This window comes from Catharus ustulatus, chromosome 4, assembly GCF_009819885.2.
Source record: "Catharus ustulatus isolate bCatUst1 chromosome 4, bCatUst1.pri.v2, whole genome shotgun sequence".
In the NCBI taxonomy this organism is placed as follows: Eukaryota; Metazoa; Chordata; class Aves; order Passeriformes; family Turdidae; genus Catharus; species Catharus ustulatus.
The window spans coordinates 59,368,915-59,389,158 of NC_046224.1; the positions used below are offsets into that span (position 1 = coordinate 59,368,915).

The 20,244-nt window shown below is 42.2% G+C and overlaps 1 protein-coding gene across 1 annotated transcript in view; it reads right to left on the bottom strand.

The window, feature by feature from the left end:
- Positions 1-13,204, bottom strand: part of GYS2 (glycogen synthase 2) — a 43,378-nt gene extending 30,174 nt beyond the window's left edge. Inside the window, exons 1-3 of the mRNA XM_033057876.1 lie at positions 11,267-13,204; positions 2,753-2,934; positions 70-261 (exon numbers count right to left, since the gene is read on the bottom strand). Coding sequence (XP_032913767.1) covers positions 70-261; positions 2,753-2,934; positions 11,267-11,387 — 495 coding nt within the window. The 5' untranslated portion in view covers positions 11,388-13,204. The remainder of the gene's footprint in view (positions 1-69; positions 262-2,752; positions 2,935-11,266) is intronic.
- Between the last annotated feature and the right edge of the window lie 7,040 nt (positions 13,205-20,244).

Sequence of the window (20,244 nt, forward strand, 5' to 3'; positions counted from 1 at the left end):
AAACTGGAGAATAGGAACCACATCCCAAGGTGGTTTTGGTCTGCAAATTTCTAGATTTAAAAACTGTACCTCTTTCAAAAACCAGGCTGTTAATGATCCAAAAATCACAGCATCGTTGGCTTCTCGGTCATGAAAAGGGATCCCTATGTTGCTGACTTCCCAAAATTCACCTTTCCACTTGTCCAGGTTCCAAGCTGCTGATCCTATATCAAACAGTATGACATATGGGCTGCCCTCTATCAGCCATCTTCCAAAAAAGACCTATGGGAAAGAGGCAAGGATGAGAAGCACAGAAAGAAAATGTTAAAGTGAATGTAAAGGCCAGTTCGCACAATGATCTTCATGCATCAAATCTGAAGTATTTCCCACAAAGAATGTGTGTTCACAATCCTACATACCCAGGACTTGCAGTTTTCCTTCCAAAATACATGGAGTAATACTGAAGCAAAGGCAACTATAATTGATAGGGACATTTTATTTTTAAGACTTTCATTTTATATTTTTATTGCAATAGTAACTTCTTTTCCATCAAAGAAAATAAAAAAGGTTGGAAGACTGCACTTGCTTGAATAATGAGGTCTTCTTATTGAAGTATCTATGCCACTTCTGTTCTTATTTTAAAACTATTATTTTCTTTCACTCATATTTGTCTGAAGTCTTTTGCTATCCATGCTAGATCCCTGAGGAGAGGTTTTGTAGGACTGATGCTTGGTGCCTGTATCTACCATGACATTTCTTCCTTCTTCCCAAGCAGCACAGAGGGGATGGATTCCACTTCCATTTGAAAGAGTGGAAAGATCAATCAGAAGGTATCTCAGTACCTAAAATCACATCAGGCTAAAAATGCAGCTTTCCTGCTTTGTCTCCACAAAGTTAAACATTTCTAAGAGAATTTACAACTTCACTGCCCTCTCTGGCCTGCCCAACACAGCTGGGCCCACACTACAGTCTGCAAAGTCAAATTATTTCACATTAAATCTGCCATCAAAACAGCTGGGACCTCGGGGGTTGAACCCAGCCCTGATGCTAAAAAGAGCTGAAGAGAGGTCATGTCTTGAAAACAGGTAAGATAAAAGCTCTTGGCCCATTTTCACAAAAAGTAGAAGGCATAACAAAAATGGGTTTGCTTCTTTTCACTCCTCATGTATTTATTTCAGACTGTCCAGATTTGCTATTCAGGAAAATGAGGTTAAAAAGCAGGGAAGCCAGACTTCATCTAAATGCGTGGTCAGGTTGTGGCAAGGAACACACCTGACCTGAGAAGTTTGGAGGCATTCCTAGGTCCCCTGGTTTAAAACCATCCATTGTGCTGCATAAGCAAAATCCAGACATAAATGTTAATAGGATAAGTGCAGCTCCTGGAAACTAGAGCGTCATTATTGGAGATCAAAGCTATATTTGACGTCCCTGGGACAGATTTGCTGCTGTGTATGAACACTCCAGCAGCACCATGCACATGTTGGGCTGGCAGAGGTGCCTAAGTTGCATGCATTGCTGGAACAACATAAAGCATTGCAATCAATCTGCCCCAGAACTCTTTAGCTGTTTTCCAGACAAAGGAGTGTTACAGAGGCAACATGGAAAACGTGATCCATCACCTATCTGATAAAGATAAGAAATGGCAGATTGGACCTTTCAGTGTGAATCTGTCCAATGCAAGCATCACTGTCAGTATCCCCAAAGGACACTCTCCCAAGCTGTAGCACATACTCATCCAACAAAAGACATCTGCATAACAGGGCATGACATCCTAGGAACAGCACAACTGCTCTTACTAAGGGAGACAACACACTGCCAGTGCCACAGCTGGTGGCAGCCCAAGAACTTTAGGAATTTCTACACTGAAGTGTGTCAATCCCCTCGGCAGCAATAAGAATGTTTCCCTGCGGCTGCCTCTCGATGCTCTCCACATCTGTTCAACACACATTACGAGCAGACAATTTTTCCTCCTGCAAACTGGCACCTCTGAGGGACTCAACACTGAGTCAGAGTGCAGGCAAGTTCTACATCTCTGATGAGGACTTAAAGAAAGGAGGTCAAATTTAGTATGAGTTACCTTCCACCCATTTTCAGGTAAGCAAAGCTGCTTGCAGCTTAGTAACTGCCCATCAACACAGCAGATAATCTATTTCTTTTAGCAGATAATCTTTAGAGAAAGAAATTTATTTCTACTTTAGTGTTGCAGAAACTGAGTCACAGAAAACACTGTTAAAAATCATGTTGGAAAGGGAGATGAATCCACTTTTTGTGTTGTGGTTTAACCTCTCTTCCCAGGGAACTGACAGCTGGTAGCGCTGAACTGAGGAAGTGGATCCTTTGCCACCTCAGTGCTTTTCTCAAGTCCTTTTCTGGTTTTCAGCTCAATATTCTGGTATACGTTGGAAAAATTGAGAGCTAATGGAACACTCTTCTCACTCCCATGCAAGAATGTGAAAGGGGCTCAAAGTAAGGTCATATTATATCTAATAAAATCTCACCGTACTTAGAGACCAGATAAATAAGTCATTAATCCAATTAAGCAGCCTTGCAGATAAATGACTGTTAAAACCCCTAATTGGATGAACTGGTTCTTCCTCAAAAATAACCTTTAATGAATTGACTCTGCTGTTCTAACAGTGGATTCCAAGCCTTTCCCATTGTGACATTGACCAGGACTGCTGTGTCAAGTGGAACGACAAGAGCATTAACCCAAACTTTAATCTCCTCAGAGTCAGATTTGTTGCCCTGGGAAGCAGCAGCACATCTGATTTACCTGACACCCTTGGCTTTTCATGGTGTCCATTGCCTTCTTAACTGCAGGGTTTGGAGGTTCAGAAAATTCCACCTGAGTCTTCACATTCTGCTCAAAATAGGGGCCAATCAGGAAATAGTTTTCACCCCATTCATCTGCTGTGGTTTTGGCTTTTGTCTGGATCACAGTGTAAATGCCTCCCACTGCAAAAGAAGATCACAAAGAACAAAAATTAGAAAGGGGCACAGGCCACAGATCTCTGTGCTAAGCTCCAACCAACCCACCTGTGGATCAGACACACTGCTAGTTAAATCCCTTCACATATGTAGGTTTTAAGTGAAATCCAGCCTCAATCAAATAAATAGAAGTTCAGTCTCTAAATGGTATCAGAACTTCACTGAGGGATTAAAATCCAGGGCCTCACACTTCCACTCTCCCATGTCTGATCTTGATTCTGCTGCATCCCAAGCACAGCCTTCTGCTTTTGTTTTATTGCCACAGTTATAATTTTCATCACGTGATAAGAACTGAGCTTGTTTGACACAAATCACTAAAAGAAGTTGAGGAGCTGATGGATTTCATTGACTACCGGCTATAAAACTGGACTTAAACTGATATCCTTAAAGCATAATGATATATGTTTCTAAAGAGATAAACATTTCTTGTTCCATTATCAGTCTCGAAGAGTTAGAGGGAATGTAGCCTACACTGACAATATAAATGTCTGTATCATCTTTCACCAAAATATTGTCTGCTTTAAAAACAAATGCAGCATTCAAATGTTTAAAAGGATCCAGCAGCATTCTTTGCCAAGTCAATACAGATCTATCCAGTCTTGCACATGGTGTGCAAAAGTCCCTTAGCTGCTCTTCCTCACAGTTTTCCATAGCCAGCCTTGGAATTCATGCACCGGGAGGGCAAACCTCCCTTTACCACAGTCCCCAGGGTGCCAGGCAGTGGACATTGCACACCACCAAGTCAGAAGAACAAGAGGGCACGCTTGAATTCAGCAAGGGGGAGGGATGGCAAGGGAAAAGAAAACCTGCCTCTGCACACCAGAGACAATGAGCATAGCCCCAGCAAGGTGAGAGAGGGAGCTCAACAGGTACAAAGAGAAAAAGAAACACTACAGAAGGGATTGGTGCTCCTACACAAAATTTTCTTCCTCCACTGAATGTTGAAGCTTTGGAAATCTTTGGCAGCACTCTCGGGAAGGAGATGGTGCTACAGCTTCCAGCAGTGACATCAAAATTACCTATGGAGTCAGCACTGAAAGCTGCCAGGGATTGAGAGCTGGCACTCTAGGCTCACCCTTTTAAAGTTATTGGGATATCCAGAGGTGTCAATGCACCACATCCAATTGAATTAAAAACCTTAACAAGTTACCTAATTCTCTTTAAAAATCTGCCTCTGCTATGTACAATACAGCAAATGAGCAGCTGAAGTTGCTCAGCACTTTGGGAGATTAGATCCCAGATTAATTAAACTGTATCCCCTGACAACTACAGAAAGCCTTCTACAAAGCTGTCTTGCAGCCCTGAGGAGCCAAATGACAGAGGTACAGTTTTAATTATGCTCCTAGAAAAGAAATTGTTCACTTAAATGCCTTTTCTCTACAAATACCCCATTTGTTTTGAATGCTGGAAGGATTCCTAGTCTCAATATTTTCATGGCTCAGGATTCTAGGTATTTACGACGAGAAAAAAATGCAGTTCCTATCTACGAGCTTGCTAAGTAGAATTATAACAATAAATTATTACCCTTAAGAATTCAAGACCTTACAGATGTCTGTTCCTAAACCAAGTTCAAAGATTTCATATCATGTAGACATGGAATTGCAGAAGGAAACCTATGCATAAGACTATTATTCTCCTTTTCAGCAGGACCAGAAAGCTTAAGAAACTGATTTATGGTCATCATATTCTTCCATGGCTGCTTTGGACAAGGATTTAGAACAATCTTAGATAGATAAGACTGTATTTTCCCTCCTCCCTCTGCTCACAAGCTGAGAGTCTATTTGAACAGCCTGGATTCAGATAAACATAGAATTTTAATTATATGAGATAAGTCAGAACATTCGACCTATAAAGCAATAGTTACAATGATGCACCTGTTTTTATGGGGTGGTAAATTCATCAGAGGAGCATAAAGGGCTTCAATCCAAAACGGATAAATAAGAGGCTTGGTATAAATCCTAGTCATGAAACTGGCTGGTTTGAATTGGCAGGGATACAGAGCTTAGAATGAGGGAAGATTTTAGTGCAGATCCAGGAAAAAAAGAAAACATGACTTGCAAGATGAAAGCCACTAAATACCATGATAAAGCTGTGTATGCCTAGAGTGAAGCAAAGCTCCTTCCCCCATCCCAGGAGGGTGGATCAGTCTCTTCAATACTGCAAGGGGTTCAACACTGGGGTTGGCAACAAAGCTGAGCTTCCACAGGCATGGATTTGAAGAGAAACAAGGAAGCTGCAGCTCATGGGCTGGGTAGAGCCTGGACCTTTGCTTTGCACAGCCAGCATCTGAGTGTTTCTTTCCACAAGGTTATCCTCAGGATCCCTGTGTGCCCTAAAGGGCCAAAGATGTATGGAGGGGCTCTTATGGGGGAAAGGATGCAGAGTGTGCTGTGCTCTGCTGTCGTAATCTATTGCACAGCAAGGTAAAAAACATTTCAAGGCACTGATTTGCCTGAAATGCAATGAAAAGTACTTATGATAAAATCTAAAGAGTGCATTTTACAGGCTGTTAAAACTCCTCAGAAGGTAACTGTGATAAAAGCAGTGTTACCTGGCCCCCCGAGCTGCTTTTGTCTTCCCAGTTACTGTGGAAATATGACTCACAAAGCATGTCAGTGCACAAGGCTTAATTGACAGCGGAGGGAAACTGCAAGTGAAACTATGTATGTAGGAAGTGTTGGGTATAACTTAAAAAAGGCATCTTGAGAAGAACAGAGCAATGTCTAGAATAATGTACTGACTTTTGAAATTACACTTCTCCACAGCAAACTCAAGGAACACATTATATATCTTTAAGAGATAGTTTCTATATGCTGAGTTGCTTTGAATTCCCTGGAAATACCTGGTGCAGTAAGCAAAACATTTCATATCCCACTGACCAACAGAGTAGGGGTTTACATAGTCACCTCACAGAATTCTCAAATTGCTTGAACAATTTGGTAAATCTTCTTTTTCTTCTCTAATATGATGTTTTAGGTCATATTACAAACAGAAAACCTTTCCAAACAACAAGGATGTACCAAAGTGTTGCAAGTTTCTCCATGCTGCCTCTGAAGTTTTGTACTTTGAAACAGGTTAAAAACAAACAAGAAATGACAAAATGAGAAACAGAGAATCAGTAGCGATCACAACAGGAGAACTGGTTTGGAATATTGGAATATCACAGACAAGTGGAATTAACAGTAAAATGTTTATACAGGAATATTTTCATTTTCTGATGTTCAACAAAATGCTTTAAGCAAATATAGTAAGATTTAGTCATTTTAAAAAATCCCTGAAAGAAATATATTTGTATTATTTCTTTTTAAAACATGCTTTTAACTTTCCACCAATAAATGAAATCAAGTTTAGAAGGAAATCAACAACAAATTTTTTTCCCCATCTATCCTTTCATTCTCTTTTTTTTTTTTTTTGGGAAAAAATAAACTGGCACCAAAAGGGGAGTTATGCTATTTGGGAAAGAAGGATTTTGTTAATTTAAGGGAAGTTTGACCTCTTTTTATTGACCTCTTTAAAAATAGAAACTAAAATACTTTCTCAGAAAATATTCCATATAATTATTTTAACAGTCTAAACATTTTTATGTTAACACTACTATGAATTAGTCTAAAGGAGTTCTCTGCATCACTCCAGTGTTTTCTTTTTCCCTTTTTCAAGTCATGCTGCATTATTTCTTTTGTATATTTAAAATTCAAGCAGCAGTCAGAGCTTGTCCTCCTACCCACCCTACGCTGCAGAAGGACAGAAGGAAGGAGCAGCAGAAACCAAAAATGAGCGAGAGAAATAGGAAGTGAACTGTGGAAGTGAGACAGAGCTAAGTGGAGATTGTTACTGATCCTCTCCCACACACCTTTGCTACTCAGAGAGAGGATCAGGATGATTCCAGGGCTCTGCAGCTTCTTTGCCATATCCTGACCACTCTGAAGGCATTAAAGCTTCCTTGAGAACCACAAGAGCCACAGGATCCATGGGGGCAGCATGAGCCCAGGCTCAGGATTCAAACTGACTTCACTGCCACAATCACCCATCAATTACATCAATTGTTTCACCCTTCTCCTCAGAATGTGTCTTTGATCTGCACAGGTGTGATAAAAATTTGGATTGAACTTGTTTCTTACATTTGATTGGAATGGGATTGATTGATTGTCTATTGCACTACCATTAATAAAATCAGGTTGTAAAATGTGTCAGGTGAAAAAACAACCAGCATATTCAGCCAGCGGATATTTTTCCTGTGGTTTTTTGGCTATGTTTGTAGCCAGGACTCCTCAGAAGGCAGATCTCCACATTCTTTGAAATTTTGACATTCCAAACATATTCTGAAATAATACTGAGCTGCTGAAATTTATGACAGATGTCCACAATCAAGAAGCTATTTCTGTGTGCATCATCCCCAGTGCACAGGATTTCATTTGGAATTGATTTGACATTGATATTCCACCCCACTCTATTAATGCACGGAGCTCTGAGGCTGTGCTTATGCCAAGTTTATGCCATCCCCACTCCCCAAAGGGTGTTACTTCAGCTGTGTCATAAATTGATGTAATCACCTTCTCCTAAGGAAGTTTCATCATGGGAAGACACAGAGAAGGTAAAATGCTGGGCCTACTAACTTCAGTGGAATCAGTATTTAATTTCCAAAGGTCCAGTTTTTCCATCAGAGAAACTGAACTGAGATCTCTGCTCCAGGGAGGGCTGAAATAAGTTTTGTTTTTAGCACAATCTTCATTCCCAATGGGGATGGGGAAAAGAAAATTGAGATTCATCTACCAGTGACTCTTGAGCTAAGCTGTTCACAGCTGAATCATGATACAAGCTGGCTGTTTGCCCAGCATTTTTAAGCATTCTTCTACTTTTTATCTAAAAGCTGTGAGTGGTACAGCAAGGGATACTCATCTAAATATCACTGGAATTATTTTCAAGACAACGTTCTAGAGAAAAGAGCAGATCTTGAACATTCTCAGCCCTTCTAATTAATGTGTCAGAAAACCCACTACAGACAAACCCAACCCAGGCACAAAATCTTCATAGCTTGGTAGCCACTTCTCTTCTGCTGCTGTACTTAAAGCTTTTATTGGACTTCTTGCTATGGATGAAAGAAACCAGACCTTTTTTTCACAGCTATATGACCAGACCTGGCTTTACTAAAGCATGTTGGCCAGGAGAGAAAGGAAGAGTTAAAAATGCTGATCTCCCCCACGATTACCACCAGGTTTGTGGCACTGCAGTGGCCTGGGACCCTTCACTGCCTGCATTTCTCCCCTTTTGCCACAGAAACACTGTAGATCCACTTCACAAAGGGTTTTGCCCATCAGTGAAATGCCAACTAAAGTGAGGGAAATTTCACAAAAGAAACTACACATCTCTCATTTCTTTGGCAGAGGACTTCCAGTGCCAGAGGTTTTCAATATTGTGTTTGGTTTAGATGGCAAATTTCCTCTCATATGACTTGGGGAAAGGGTGAGGGAGAGTGACACTGGCAGATGAGCCTTTTTTATTTCCCATTTTCTCCTTCAGCTACCTTATCTTTGCTTGTTCCAGACAGAGAAGAGTGAGAGCAGTAACTGTGAGGGCAATGTTTTCCATGTCAGAGGTTGTAACTTAGCACAGGTTGCAACCAGGACAGAAAATACAAAAAGGAAACATGGAGAAGTAGAAACTCTGCCTTATTAGAGCATGTGTCAAATGATCTATCCTTAAAACAAAAGGAGAGACAAGTTCCCTGTTCCAGCTGCTGACAAAGAAGAGATGAGACTCTGGAAATAATGGATACTTGTAGATCTCTGAGCCCTGAGTTCATACAACCATCTTGTTCTTCCCTACAACTGCACCTGATGCCTCAGCAACAACCAGCATCATCATGGAAATCCCAGAGAATGCTTCCTCCCTGTGGGCAGCTGGGCACATGAAGACCCTCTCCCTCTACAGAATCAGATATTCTTCAATTTGCAGGGCCCCCTCACCATCCTCTGGCCCTGAAGAGGTTCAGCTCAGCACCTGTAAAGGTCATTGGTGACAGTGTGTGGGGACGGATATCTACCTGTGAGCTCTACTATCACCTTCATCACAGGAAAGGGGGAAATTCAGCTGGATTGTCAGTGCCACAAGAGAAATGGAGGGATTACTAAGAAGCATCACTGGCCAAGGAGGAAATACACCCAAGCACCTGGTGATGCACACAGAATTAACACAAAGACTGGGACTTGCTCCTGTGGGCTGCAGCAGCTTTACACCACCTCAGAAATGCAAAAAACCTTTACTCTGAGCTCCTCTGACACACTCTTGCATTGCCAGAAAGGAAGAAAGAAACCTTCACGTTAAATGCTCAAAATTAGCATGTCAGGAAATAAATCCAGCTAACATTTATCTTGCCCTCTATGTTAGGAACATATACAGTAGCACAAACACTAAAATATGCAGCAGAACTAAATCTCTGTGTGCTCAGCTTATTTCATCAAATAAATAATTCCTCCTATTAAAGGAGCTAGGAAATATAGAGTATAAGTTATTATTTCCTAAACCTATATATCTTCTGTGATGACTCTCGCTGCATTTTGCTGTCTACTATCTCTCAAAGTGCCCTAACACTTTTCCAGAACTGTTTATAAAAGTTAGGTCACCAGGGAACAGGTCTCACCACATGACTTACACATTCAATTGCCTGGAAGACACAGAAAAAAAACCCCAAACCCTCAGTATCAAGAATTTACCAGAAAAATAGGCTGAAACAGGCTTATAAAAGGGGTTTTGCACAGATGTTTCTAGTCGAGATTGGTTAATGTAAAGTTTGCACAAGGTCAGATTCTAATGAAGAAATTGTTTTCCATGGTTCCTTCAGTCCTGTCAATACATGGGCTTGGAAAGCAGTGTAAGCAAAGGCACCTTATTTTTAAACACACTGAATAAAATTGACTTTATTAATATCAATTTTCTCATAAAATGTGTGAGGAGTAAATTTTAGCTGTGCTGGTTGATTTGGCTCCAGTGAAGTCAGCTAGAGCTCTGTGGATGAATAAATGATTCACTACATTTTGTACATACTCTAGGAAAATCTAATTGGGCTACCGTCTCTTAAATGTCATGTGTGGTATTTACAAGCACTGGGTCCAGATGACTCAGAAAATACATATATTGTGGAGTTCAGAGAAGTTAGTGAGAACACCTGAATTTCCTAGATTTCTGCTGCCATCTGCTTGCCAGAGCCTTACTTATCATACACACTGAATGCTGCATGCTCCAAGCTGTGGCTTTAGCAAATTAATTCTAAAAGCTTGGCTGAAGCTACTGAAAAATATGCCCACATGGATTCAAACTGCCAAATCTAGTCTGTCCCACCGCTGGGTATTGATAGGGGTCACCACCCTAAAAACAGCAATGTAAACCAGCAGAAATTATCACAGAACAGTATTTCCAGTTTCCCCATGGGGACAAACCTCAGCACTGCCCATTCTTCTCACACACATTTCCCCCTTAGAGTTAAATTCTTAACAGATTACAGGTCCCCTCTCCTGATCAATCTCTATTTATCTGCCAGGACAATGACACACATTTATAATTTATTCATACTAACTCACTTTTGCAGTGAAAATGGAAGCTGGCAGAACTACACCTACCTGAAAGGGGATGATTTGATGAATGAATTAGAAATGGAGGCAGGAGGATTTTTGCCCAATAAGCAGCCTGCCCTTTGCCTGACCAGCAGCAACCAATGAACAAATGAAGCCCCTGTGTGACACCACCTGTGTTTGCAAAGAGCAATCCAGAACAGTTTCAGCTGGCACACAAAAGCTGCTGGTCATTGACTCCTGGGTTTTGTTCAGTGGCTGTAACACAGCTCTGTTTACTAATACCCCTTCCAGGCCCGGCCTCTTCTCCACATTGCTCTAGAAGGCTGAGAGGGGGACTGCTAAACTGCTCTGCATCTGATCTCTGTTGTACAGCTCATTTCCATGCATGACATTCCTAAGTGAATTTGCATGGAAGGCAAAAACTAAGTATGTACAAAGCAATATATACATCTGCACACTCAGACTTAGCACTTAGACGTTCAAACCCCTTCTCCCTGTTGGTGGAACACAAAAAGACACAGAGATATCCTGGCTCTGCCCATCCCACACAAGCCCAGGCAGGTGCAGCCCACACTCAGCATGCACGATTACACACCTGCACTTCTTCCAATCCAGCAGCTCTGCAGCCCTCTCCAATCTCCCTGTGAATGCCTCTCTTCTCCAGCCCTTCATCCCTCCCTCCACTCCTGAAATAGAAAATAGCAGTACTAACCCCCAAGTGTGGTACAAACCTTTGTTGGTAACTTCCCAAGAAATTTCAAAGAGCAACAAATCCTCCACGGGCAGGTCTTCATCCTCACACTGAGGAAGCCCATTCAGAGATGTCATGGACAGGGATCTCCCCAGTGGCATTTTCTTCAGCCCCTGAATGCTCACCACACAGGCCACAGCAGTCAGCAAAGGTCCAGGTCCCGTGGCAGGGCTCTGCAGTTCTGTTTAGAGCAGTCTGCCCGTGTGCTGGGATCCCAGGAGAAAATTATTCAGATAGCTGGGAGCTAATGGGTTTAAACTGTCTGACCACCAGCATTAAATTGGCTCAGTGAAATCCTCAGGGCTTGAGAAGCAGCTGCTGGGAGAGGTAAGAATTTAAGACTGACCTGAGAAAGGTCTCAACTGTTTTGGGGCCAGAGCTCTTTCTTTTCCTTCTCTCAGAGAGAGGTAAAAAATGGTTTTGAGCTCCTGAGCCACCAGCACCTCAGGAGCAGTTGACATTGGACTGTTGTAAAGTCAGCACCGCCCTGAGCCAACTCCAACAGGGAGGAGGACACTTTGAGTTCACCACCTGATTTGAGTCCAGCCCCTGAGTCCTCCCCTCGAGACACACCCTCCCCTTACACCCGTGGAGTTTTCCTACCTGCGGGCCATCTGCAGGAGTTAGAGCTGACTCATTTTACACGATGTCTCTTGGGTTCCTTCCCAGGTTAAATGCTGTTACCTCTTCTTTTTCAGTTCAGCAGTCTGGAAGCCTGAATTTGCCTCATCTCCTATCTCCACAATTATCTCCAGCTCTGTTCCCAGGACTCTGCATCAGCTGTTGACTGCTTTAGCAGCTCTGCAGCTCTGCCAGCTTTCACAGATACAAAGGCTGTTTTGGCATGCACTCTGCCCCTCCTTGCAGTCCTGTCCCTGACTTTTCATCTGGATTTTTTTTTCTTTTTCTATGCCACAGGTCTTTCCTGGCCTCTGGGCCCATGACCTCCACCCAGGGAGCTTAGTGAGTACTAAGTCAGGGCACAGCATGCCCCTGTCTTCTCCAGCACAGAGCTAGGATGCTGCAAGCAATGAATACACATCTACAGAGATGCTGGTCCCTAGCTCACAGCCTGAGACCCTCACAGCTCCCCAGAGCAGCTGCCTGCTTGCCAGATGCTTATATTACACATCTGGTTGAGAAGCCACTACTTCTGAGACAGCTGTGCAAACTGAATCTGATTCTGAACTTAGAGCACAACCTGCCCAAAACCTACAGTTCAGCAGGGAGCAAAATCTCAGGGTGAGCTCCAGGACATCTCTGGCACTGTGGAGAATACCACTGCACCAGCAGGCATAGGGAAAGGCTCTGAGCTCACCTGAGGCAAAACAAGTCCAAGGCAGTTGGTTTAGGAGACAGCCAGCCCATCAGCATAGAAGTCTCTTAGACATAATACATAATGCATGGCCAGCTGAACCTGCCTTAAAGACTACCTACCCCCAAAAGACTTGCTCTTCCACTTCACACTCTGTACCCTCTTTGCATTCATGGCAGTCAGACCCATCCCTGAGCTGGTGGATACAGCTCACTGAAAAAAACCTAAGGGTGCAGAAAAGTTTTTTTGCAGAGTTAAGAACAGGAGCTGTGTTAGAAAAGAGCCTGGTAAGAGGCCAGGGGAAGATTCAGGGGTTTATTGGCTGAGTGTAATTTTGTCTCAATGGTTTGAGTTGCCTTATTCACATTTCTAAAAAGAGGCCTAGCTGAGAATCATTATTTTTGGAGCAGCTGTGGCTTTTACTACCTGGAGTAGGTAGGAAACCAGATCATCCCATAGCTAAAAGGAGAAACCAGTAATACATTAAGGCTCACTTCATTTCTGAACATCAAATCTGCCCAAGTCACACTTCCATACTTTTCCAGGGACATTCACGCTGAGGGTGAGCCTACAGCTGCCAGGTGAACAAAGGCCATCTCAGGTGAGGGGTGGAGAACAGAGAACAAAGCAGCTGACCAGTCCATCCCCACCCCACAGGTTTTCCTCACTCTGGGTAAAGGAATGCACAGCAAAAATTCTCATTTTAAAGGTGACAGGGTGTGCATTGAGCCCCTGCCACCCCTCACTGACCACACCAAGTGTGATCGCCCTCATTGTGAGTAACCACCAGGAGCTGCAGCATCCCTGAGGGAAACCTGATGGATTTGTGGGTGTGTGACCCCATCCCCACTGCTGGCTGGGTACCACTGTGCTCTGCAGGTCTGCACACAGCTCTCAAGGTGCTGAAACCAAAATTTCACATCAGTTACCTCTCCAGGGACCACAGAATCACAGAACGGTTTGGGTTGGAAAAGATTTTAAAGATCTCATTCCACCCCCCTTCTACTGGGTTGCTCAGAGCCCCATCCAGCCTTGGGCACTTCCAGGGATGAGGCAGCCTGGGCAACTTGTGCCAGGGCCTTTCAGCTTAAAGCCATCACCCCTTGTCCTGTCACTCCAGGCCATAGTAAAAAGTCACTTTGCAGCTCTCTTGTAGAGTCTCTTCAGTCCATAATAAAGTCACCCCAGAGCTTCCTCCAGGCTGAACATTCCCAGTTCTCTCTGCCTTTCCTCATAGGAGAGGTGTTCCATCCCTCTAAAGGAAACCCCTAGGTGATGCCAGATAACCAGTGGCACTGGTTCACTGACATACCACTGTCCCTGAGCATTCAAAAGCCTGAAAAACATGCAAATAATTCTACAACTATGAACTAAAGTTGTAGCAGCAAATTTTTCAAGCTCCTCACATAGTCTGTGGTTTTCAGGTTCTTGAGTGTCACGTTTTTCCAGCTTCTGTTTGTAATAAGATGGTAATTCTTTTACTCTTTGAATTTGACAGAAGATTATATAATTCCTTAAACCTTGGCAAATGAGTTAGAAAGAATGGTCAGATACCATGAGATAATTCTACAAGCACTGGCAAGGTCAATCTTGAGTAATCCTGGGAGAACTCACCTTTGGCAGTTTGGAGATAATGGAGTTTTTAACAGATAAAAAATCTAGCTAGCACAGTGAACATCAGCACTCCTTCCTATCCTGAGTACATTTGATTTTATCCAATCTGCATGTCTTAAAAAAGGAGGGTTTTTTTTCACACAATGCCCATCCCAAATTCCTGCTTTTCTGTTATTAGTGAGGCAAAAGTATTTCAAGTAATTTCAAGCCCAGAAAAGGTGAGCTCCAACCTGTAGTCCAGAAACTTTCATCCCTGGAAATGCTCTTAATTGCTAGAGGGCAAAGGATCCTATTCATTAAATTTATGGCCTGTAAGGATTAGCTGTGGGATATTTGGGGTGCAGCTGGAGTTATCTGGGTTTAGGGCCATAAAGGAGGTTGTGTGTTGCTGTGCACATGTAATAAGACAAAATAAAAGCTCTTCAGAAGAAAATCTGTATTCTAACATTAAGAAGGACAACCTTTAGCTGTCCTCCATGTGCAGTGCAGTGAGGTGCAAGTGCTGAAAGGGACACTCTGCTGCCACTAGAACAATGTGTCATTTTTGTCACAGAGGCAGGGAAAGGTTGTGACTATGATCATGCAGTTTGCTCCTTTGACACCAAACAGAGGTCACTTGCTGAAGTGGGGAGATAGAAACATACCGGAAAGACTAGTTTTTAAAACATAACATTGATTAAAATATTTCCCAGAACTCTGGAAACCAGTGAGACTGGTTCTGAGTCCAGCCTAGCTTTTCATAGTGTTCTTATCACAAACTATACACATGCCCTTTGGCAATACATTATTAATTGTGTTGCAATTCTGCCAGACACCCGTTGTTCCCCACCAAATTCTTTTTCAGCCCACAGAAATGAAATAATTTTGTTTGCAAGAATACTAAAGAATAAGACAGAGCTTGCAAGGTCTTCAAAGATAAATACACAAAGTGGGTATTGTTTTCCCCAGATTTCCTAGAGCTCTCTGGAGAGAGCAGTGCAGAGATGATGTGTATTCTGCGCTGCCTAAATCTCATTTTGAAACTGTTACCTCTAGGATGTTGTCTTGCCTGCACACTTTCATCCAACTCCTAATAGGGTAGAGCAAAGTTTTCTGCAAAACTAACTCAGTGTATCACCCCAAGAAGCGAGTTGTGGATGTTGTCTTCTTACCACAGTCCTTCCACCAGAATCACTCCAGACCACCTTTTTTTCTTGGAATATCAACTTCAATCTCCCTGGTTGCAAGTGAGGAGGTGCCTGTAGGGGAAGAAACACTCTCCATGTGTGGAAATTTAAGAGGAGATAATTGTCTAGGACTGGTTTGCTCTGAACAAAACTGTGGTTTCCAGGTTTGCCTAAATTAACTGGGGGGGGGGGGGGAATCAGATATGGGTGTTAAAAATGCTTGGAGACATTGAGTCAAATTTGAGAGGAGGGAAGGACAGGGGTTTCTAGCAGTCACTGATGCACACACACTGTACTTGTGATATTGTAGCAGTAGGTGGCACTGACGGTATTCAGGTGAGTTCTGCAGTTCCCTGTCGTTTTGTCATTGCAGAGTTCAGGGAAGAACAGGGAGGTGCCCAGAAGTGCTCTAGGGACAGCCCTCATTGCCTGCCTGGCAGCAACTTCACCTCATTCCAGCTAAGAAGTGATGGCCTTCACTCCTGTCCTGTCTGTGCAAGGCCAAAAAATGCTCCAAATCTCCCACAAGTGGAAAATTTTCCTTCCAGTTAGAGGACAGGCATGTACAATAATCCTGTGGAACAGCCAGGAGGCAGAGAGGGCTACAAAATATTTGATGGGACACAATGGATTTTTCTCAGTGACATCTGGTATGTTTTGTCCCAAATTAGGAATTTGGGAGTGCATGGACTCCAGGACACGCCAAAGACATTCCTATCAGCTGGTCTGAGAGGCTGACATTCCCAGCCCTGCTGTTTTTGGCCTCTGCTGTTTCATCCAGGAGTGATAATGAGAGCCACCCTGCAAATACCAGCTTGCCAAGGCTAAGTTTAAGGTTAATCTTTTTTGGACTTGGCTTTGGAAAATTATGCCAGACTAGCTTGGCCACTAAGTTGGATCCTGCAACAGAATGCTATTTAAAGTTTAAAATAAATGCTGTGATGAGCAGGTATCCCTGTGAAGGGATACAGGACTACTCAATGCATAATCTATTCTACAATTCATATATGCCATTTTCCATGTGAGCAGAGATTTGGGAATGTTCCCTTTCAAAGTCACCTCACCCCAGGCACCTGAAGTGATCATCTGACAAAGGAAGGACATACAGCTCACATTCTTGGAGAGGGAGCAGAGTCCCTGTCTGTATCTCCAGGCAGGCACTAGGCATTAGAGACTAAAAAATCCCACTAATTCTACTACAGGCACATGCAAACAATTTCTGAGAGATTTTCTGTGTGATGTCTGATATGGCTGTAACTTGAAAAATAAAATGTAAGACTACTACACTGTTTTGCCTCTTTTCTACTGTTTGGTGCTGTGCTCCTACCTATAATTTGGACTCATGTACAAAGACACAAACACTTTCATAGGCAGGGACACCTTCCACTAGCCCAGGTTCCCAGGTTGCTCAGAGCCCCATCCAATCTGGCCTTGGACACTTCCAGGGATGGGGCAGCCACAGCTTCTCTGGGCACCCTGTGCCAGGACCTCAACACCCTCACAGGGAACAATTTCTTCCTCATATCCAATCTAAACCTCCTCTCTGTCAGTGTGAAGCCATTGCCCCTTGTCCTGTCACTATCTGCTCTTGTAAATACATGCTCTGGAAATTTCTGGTTTTGTCCTGACTCCTTTGCTTAAAATAGTTCTTTTTCCTTTCTGTTACATCAAAGTGAACTCTTTCCAGATTTGTTTTCTGTTGCAATTTTTGGGCTTTTTCTGGTTTTTGTTTTTTGTTTGTTTGTTTTGTTTTTTTGATTGGGTTGGCATTTTTTTTCCCGTTCATGAAAAAAGGCTCAGACTAGGAATGAATTCTTATTACATCTATTATCTTGAGTGACCTTAGAGGAATTGTCAGGGCTAGCAGCAAGTGATCACTGCATCATTTTACCCCTCTGGCTGCAAACCAAGGTTTCTATGCTTTGAAAGGGGTGCAATGCTGAAAGAGGCATTTCCATTCACTCAGCTGTGGAAGTATAGTGAGGAATTTACAAAAAACAGGCTATGCCATGATAACCCTTCAAATTAAAATTTAACATACTGAAATTTAACCCCATTCAACAAACCACTTAAGCATAAATTCTACTCTGTACAACAGAGGCACTTGAGCTAAGGTCAGTGTAGTCTTAACTTTTCTGCTCCTTGAGAGTCACTCTACTGACTTGAATGCCCTTGAAGTATATCAAAATAAGATATTTTTGCTTATTCTTCTGTCTTATCTTTAAAAATCCCAACCAAACAAACAAAACCCTGCAGCACACAGAATCAAACCAGTTCAGAATCATGTTAAAATTATTTCCTTCTTCACAGCAATTTACTATGGGAAAAACAAACTCAGAAAAATGAACAGAAGTTCAACAAATACTCTTCTAGACTGATCTTCACTCAGAGTATCAAGAACTCCACTACTGTGGCTAGGAAAATCAAGTTTGATGTGGTTCTTAGACTGAATCCCAGTGATACTGGGAGAGTATTCCAGAATCTACTACTGGTGGAGACTGCTGAATGAACAGGGACTTTGGAAATCATAGTATTTCTGTCTTATTGCCCAAAACACAGAATTAGCATCACAGAGAAGGCCATATCTCAAGGAAAACGTGGGGTTTTTGCTTCCCTTTGTATATTTATTTAGCATATCTCATAGAGCAAGAATTATTATGTAATATTCCCTTCCAGAAAGCAGTGTTGGTAGGAATCCACCTTGATGCTATTTTGACAGATTTTCTAGATTTTTTTACCTCAGGTGTTGAATGTGTAAACACATCTAAATTATATTGAAGAGCTATTAAAGAGAAGATCATAAAGAAGAAGGTATTTACTCAGAAATTTATTTTGTATAGCCACTGCCTGGTCCTTGTTGCTTATGTTTGCAGGTAAATTATTCATTTCAGACACTGAGCAAATCCAGCCCTACTAAGCCTGACCTCTCCAACAGACCATTCTAAGTTAATGATTTGCACAATTCCCTTGCTGGCACAGAATAACAACTCACACAGCAATGGTCTCTCAGGAGCAGTTTATAAAAAGGTAGTACACAGGGACTGGTATGGATTTTAGAAAGGCCCTGGCTACTGTAGTCTGAAAGGCTTTGGAAGTCTTGCCCTGCATAAGGCTGGATTTACATACATGCATTAAGGGAGAATTGTTTATAGAAGAAAGAAATGCCCAAAATTAGACATTGCCCTGGGTGGCCAAAGGAGCACAATGTAAGGATCTGACTCCTAAATGTTTCTGGGCTACTCATCACACTGACATCAAGGAGCTCAGCATCCACATTCCACTGAGTTTGTGACTTAATTGTTCTGAGTTACACCTGTAAATCAGGGGAAATAGCATTTCTTTGCAGCACGAGGCTAACATGAGGTGTGTAAATACAAATACAATACAGTGAGCAACTACTTACCATAAACCACAGTTCTAAGCTAGCTGGTATGAGAGTCACATAAGCACTACAAGTGTTCAAAATACATTTATAAAACATTTCCATCCCTCTTCAGTTTTGTGTTCTTTTAAAAACTGTCTCACTGTTTAAATGTGTCTTCAATTCCCCATTCCAATTTTATCCTTTGACTAATAAAAACAGTACATGATTTAACACTAAAAGTCAGTAAAAATTCCTTGTATTTGTTTGTCAACACATACATTTGCAGGGTTATCAGACTGACTTTCTGCTCTGCAGCCAGTATTTGTGCAACTGCAAATGCAAAGGGGTCCAGAGCCTTATAGCAATTAAAATAACATTACTGATCTTACCCCGTGTGAGAGAGCAGAGGAGGTTGTCTTCAGTTTTCTGAAGTGCTTTGAAGTGTATCTTCTTGCTGGCTGCACTGGTCTGTCCAATAGTACCACAGTGTTCTCTGTTGGACCAAGGAACCTCTGGTCATAGCCCATAGGAATGAGGCTAAAAACCTGTATTGCCTTTCTTGGGATAAAACAAGCAAAACAGCCTGGGCAAACAAAGCATACAGAAGATAAACATGAGCTTATCATATTTGGATAAAAACCCACAGATGTCCTATAGCAATATTATTATATGGTTAATGTTTTATATGGCTGATGTAAGACTAAATTGTGGATAGATTCCAAGTCACAGGAGGCAATAGGCTGGTATTATATAAACACACACAGGGAAGCTATGCCACAGCCATGCAGCTGCAATGAAGATAAAAGATTGTGTGTGGTAACATTCCTGAGAGAAAACAATCACAGTATCATTGATGTACTTGCTTAGGGCTTACAAACATGAGTGGATGCAAGGAATAGCTGAAGAGCCTGTTTATAAAGGCTTAAAATCCACTAACATAGGATACTCATTCCTATTTAACAATTTCGAACTAGTCCTCCCTAACACCCAGGATGCCTACTCACTGCTAATTTTTTTAGAATTGTTCTTCATGATGTCATATCCCCAAAACCAGGTTTCAAAAAAGGAAAGTAGAAATTAAAAAAGGGTAGTACAGTGAGGCTGCTGATGTGCAAGAAAAGTTCTCACCAGGCAAACCAATTTTTTCTTCATTCCTGCAGTTCCCTCCTTCACCTGTGTGCACTTACTCTTTAAACAGAACAGATTTTGTCATGAGCTCTCTGCTTGCGTAATGTCTAGGCATTAAAGATCTTGTTAAGGCTGTGATCACTAACAAAAAAACCTCCCCTGTGGACCTGGAGGGGATTGAAGTAGCTGACAGACAGCGACAGAACCCCTCAGCTCAAGCACCAGGACCATGCATGTTCAAAATGTACCTTTGGGTCTCAGTTTGCCAACCACAGAACAAGGTCTGACCCTACATTTTAATGGGTGAGGATACAATCAGTGAGAAATCCCATTTACTGCAGCCAGGTGACCTTCAAAAATCAATATATAAC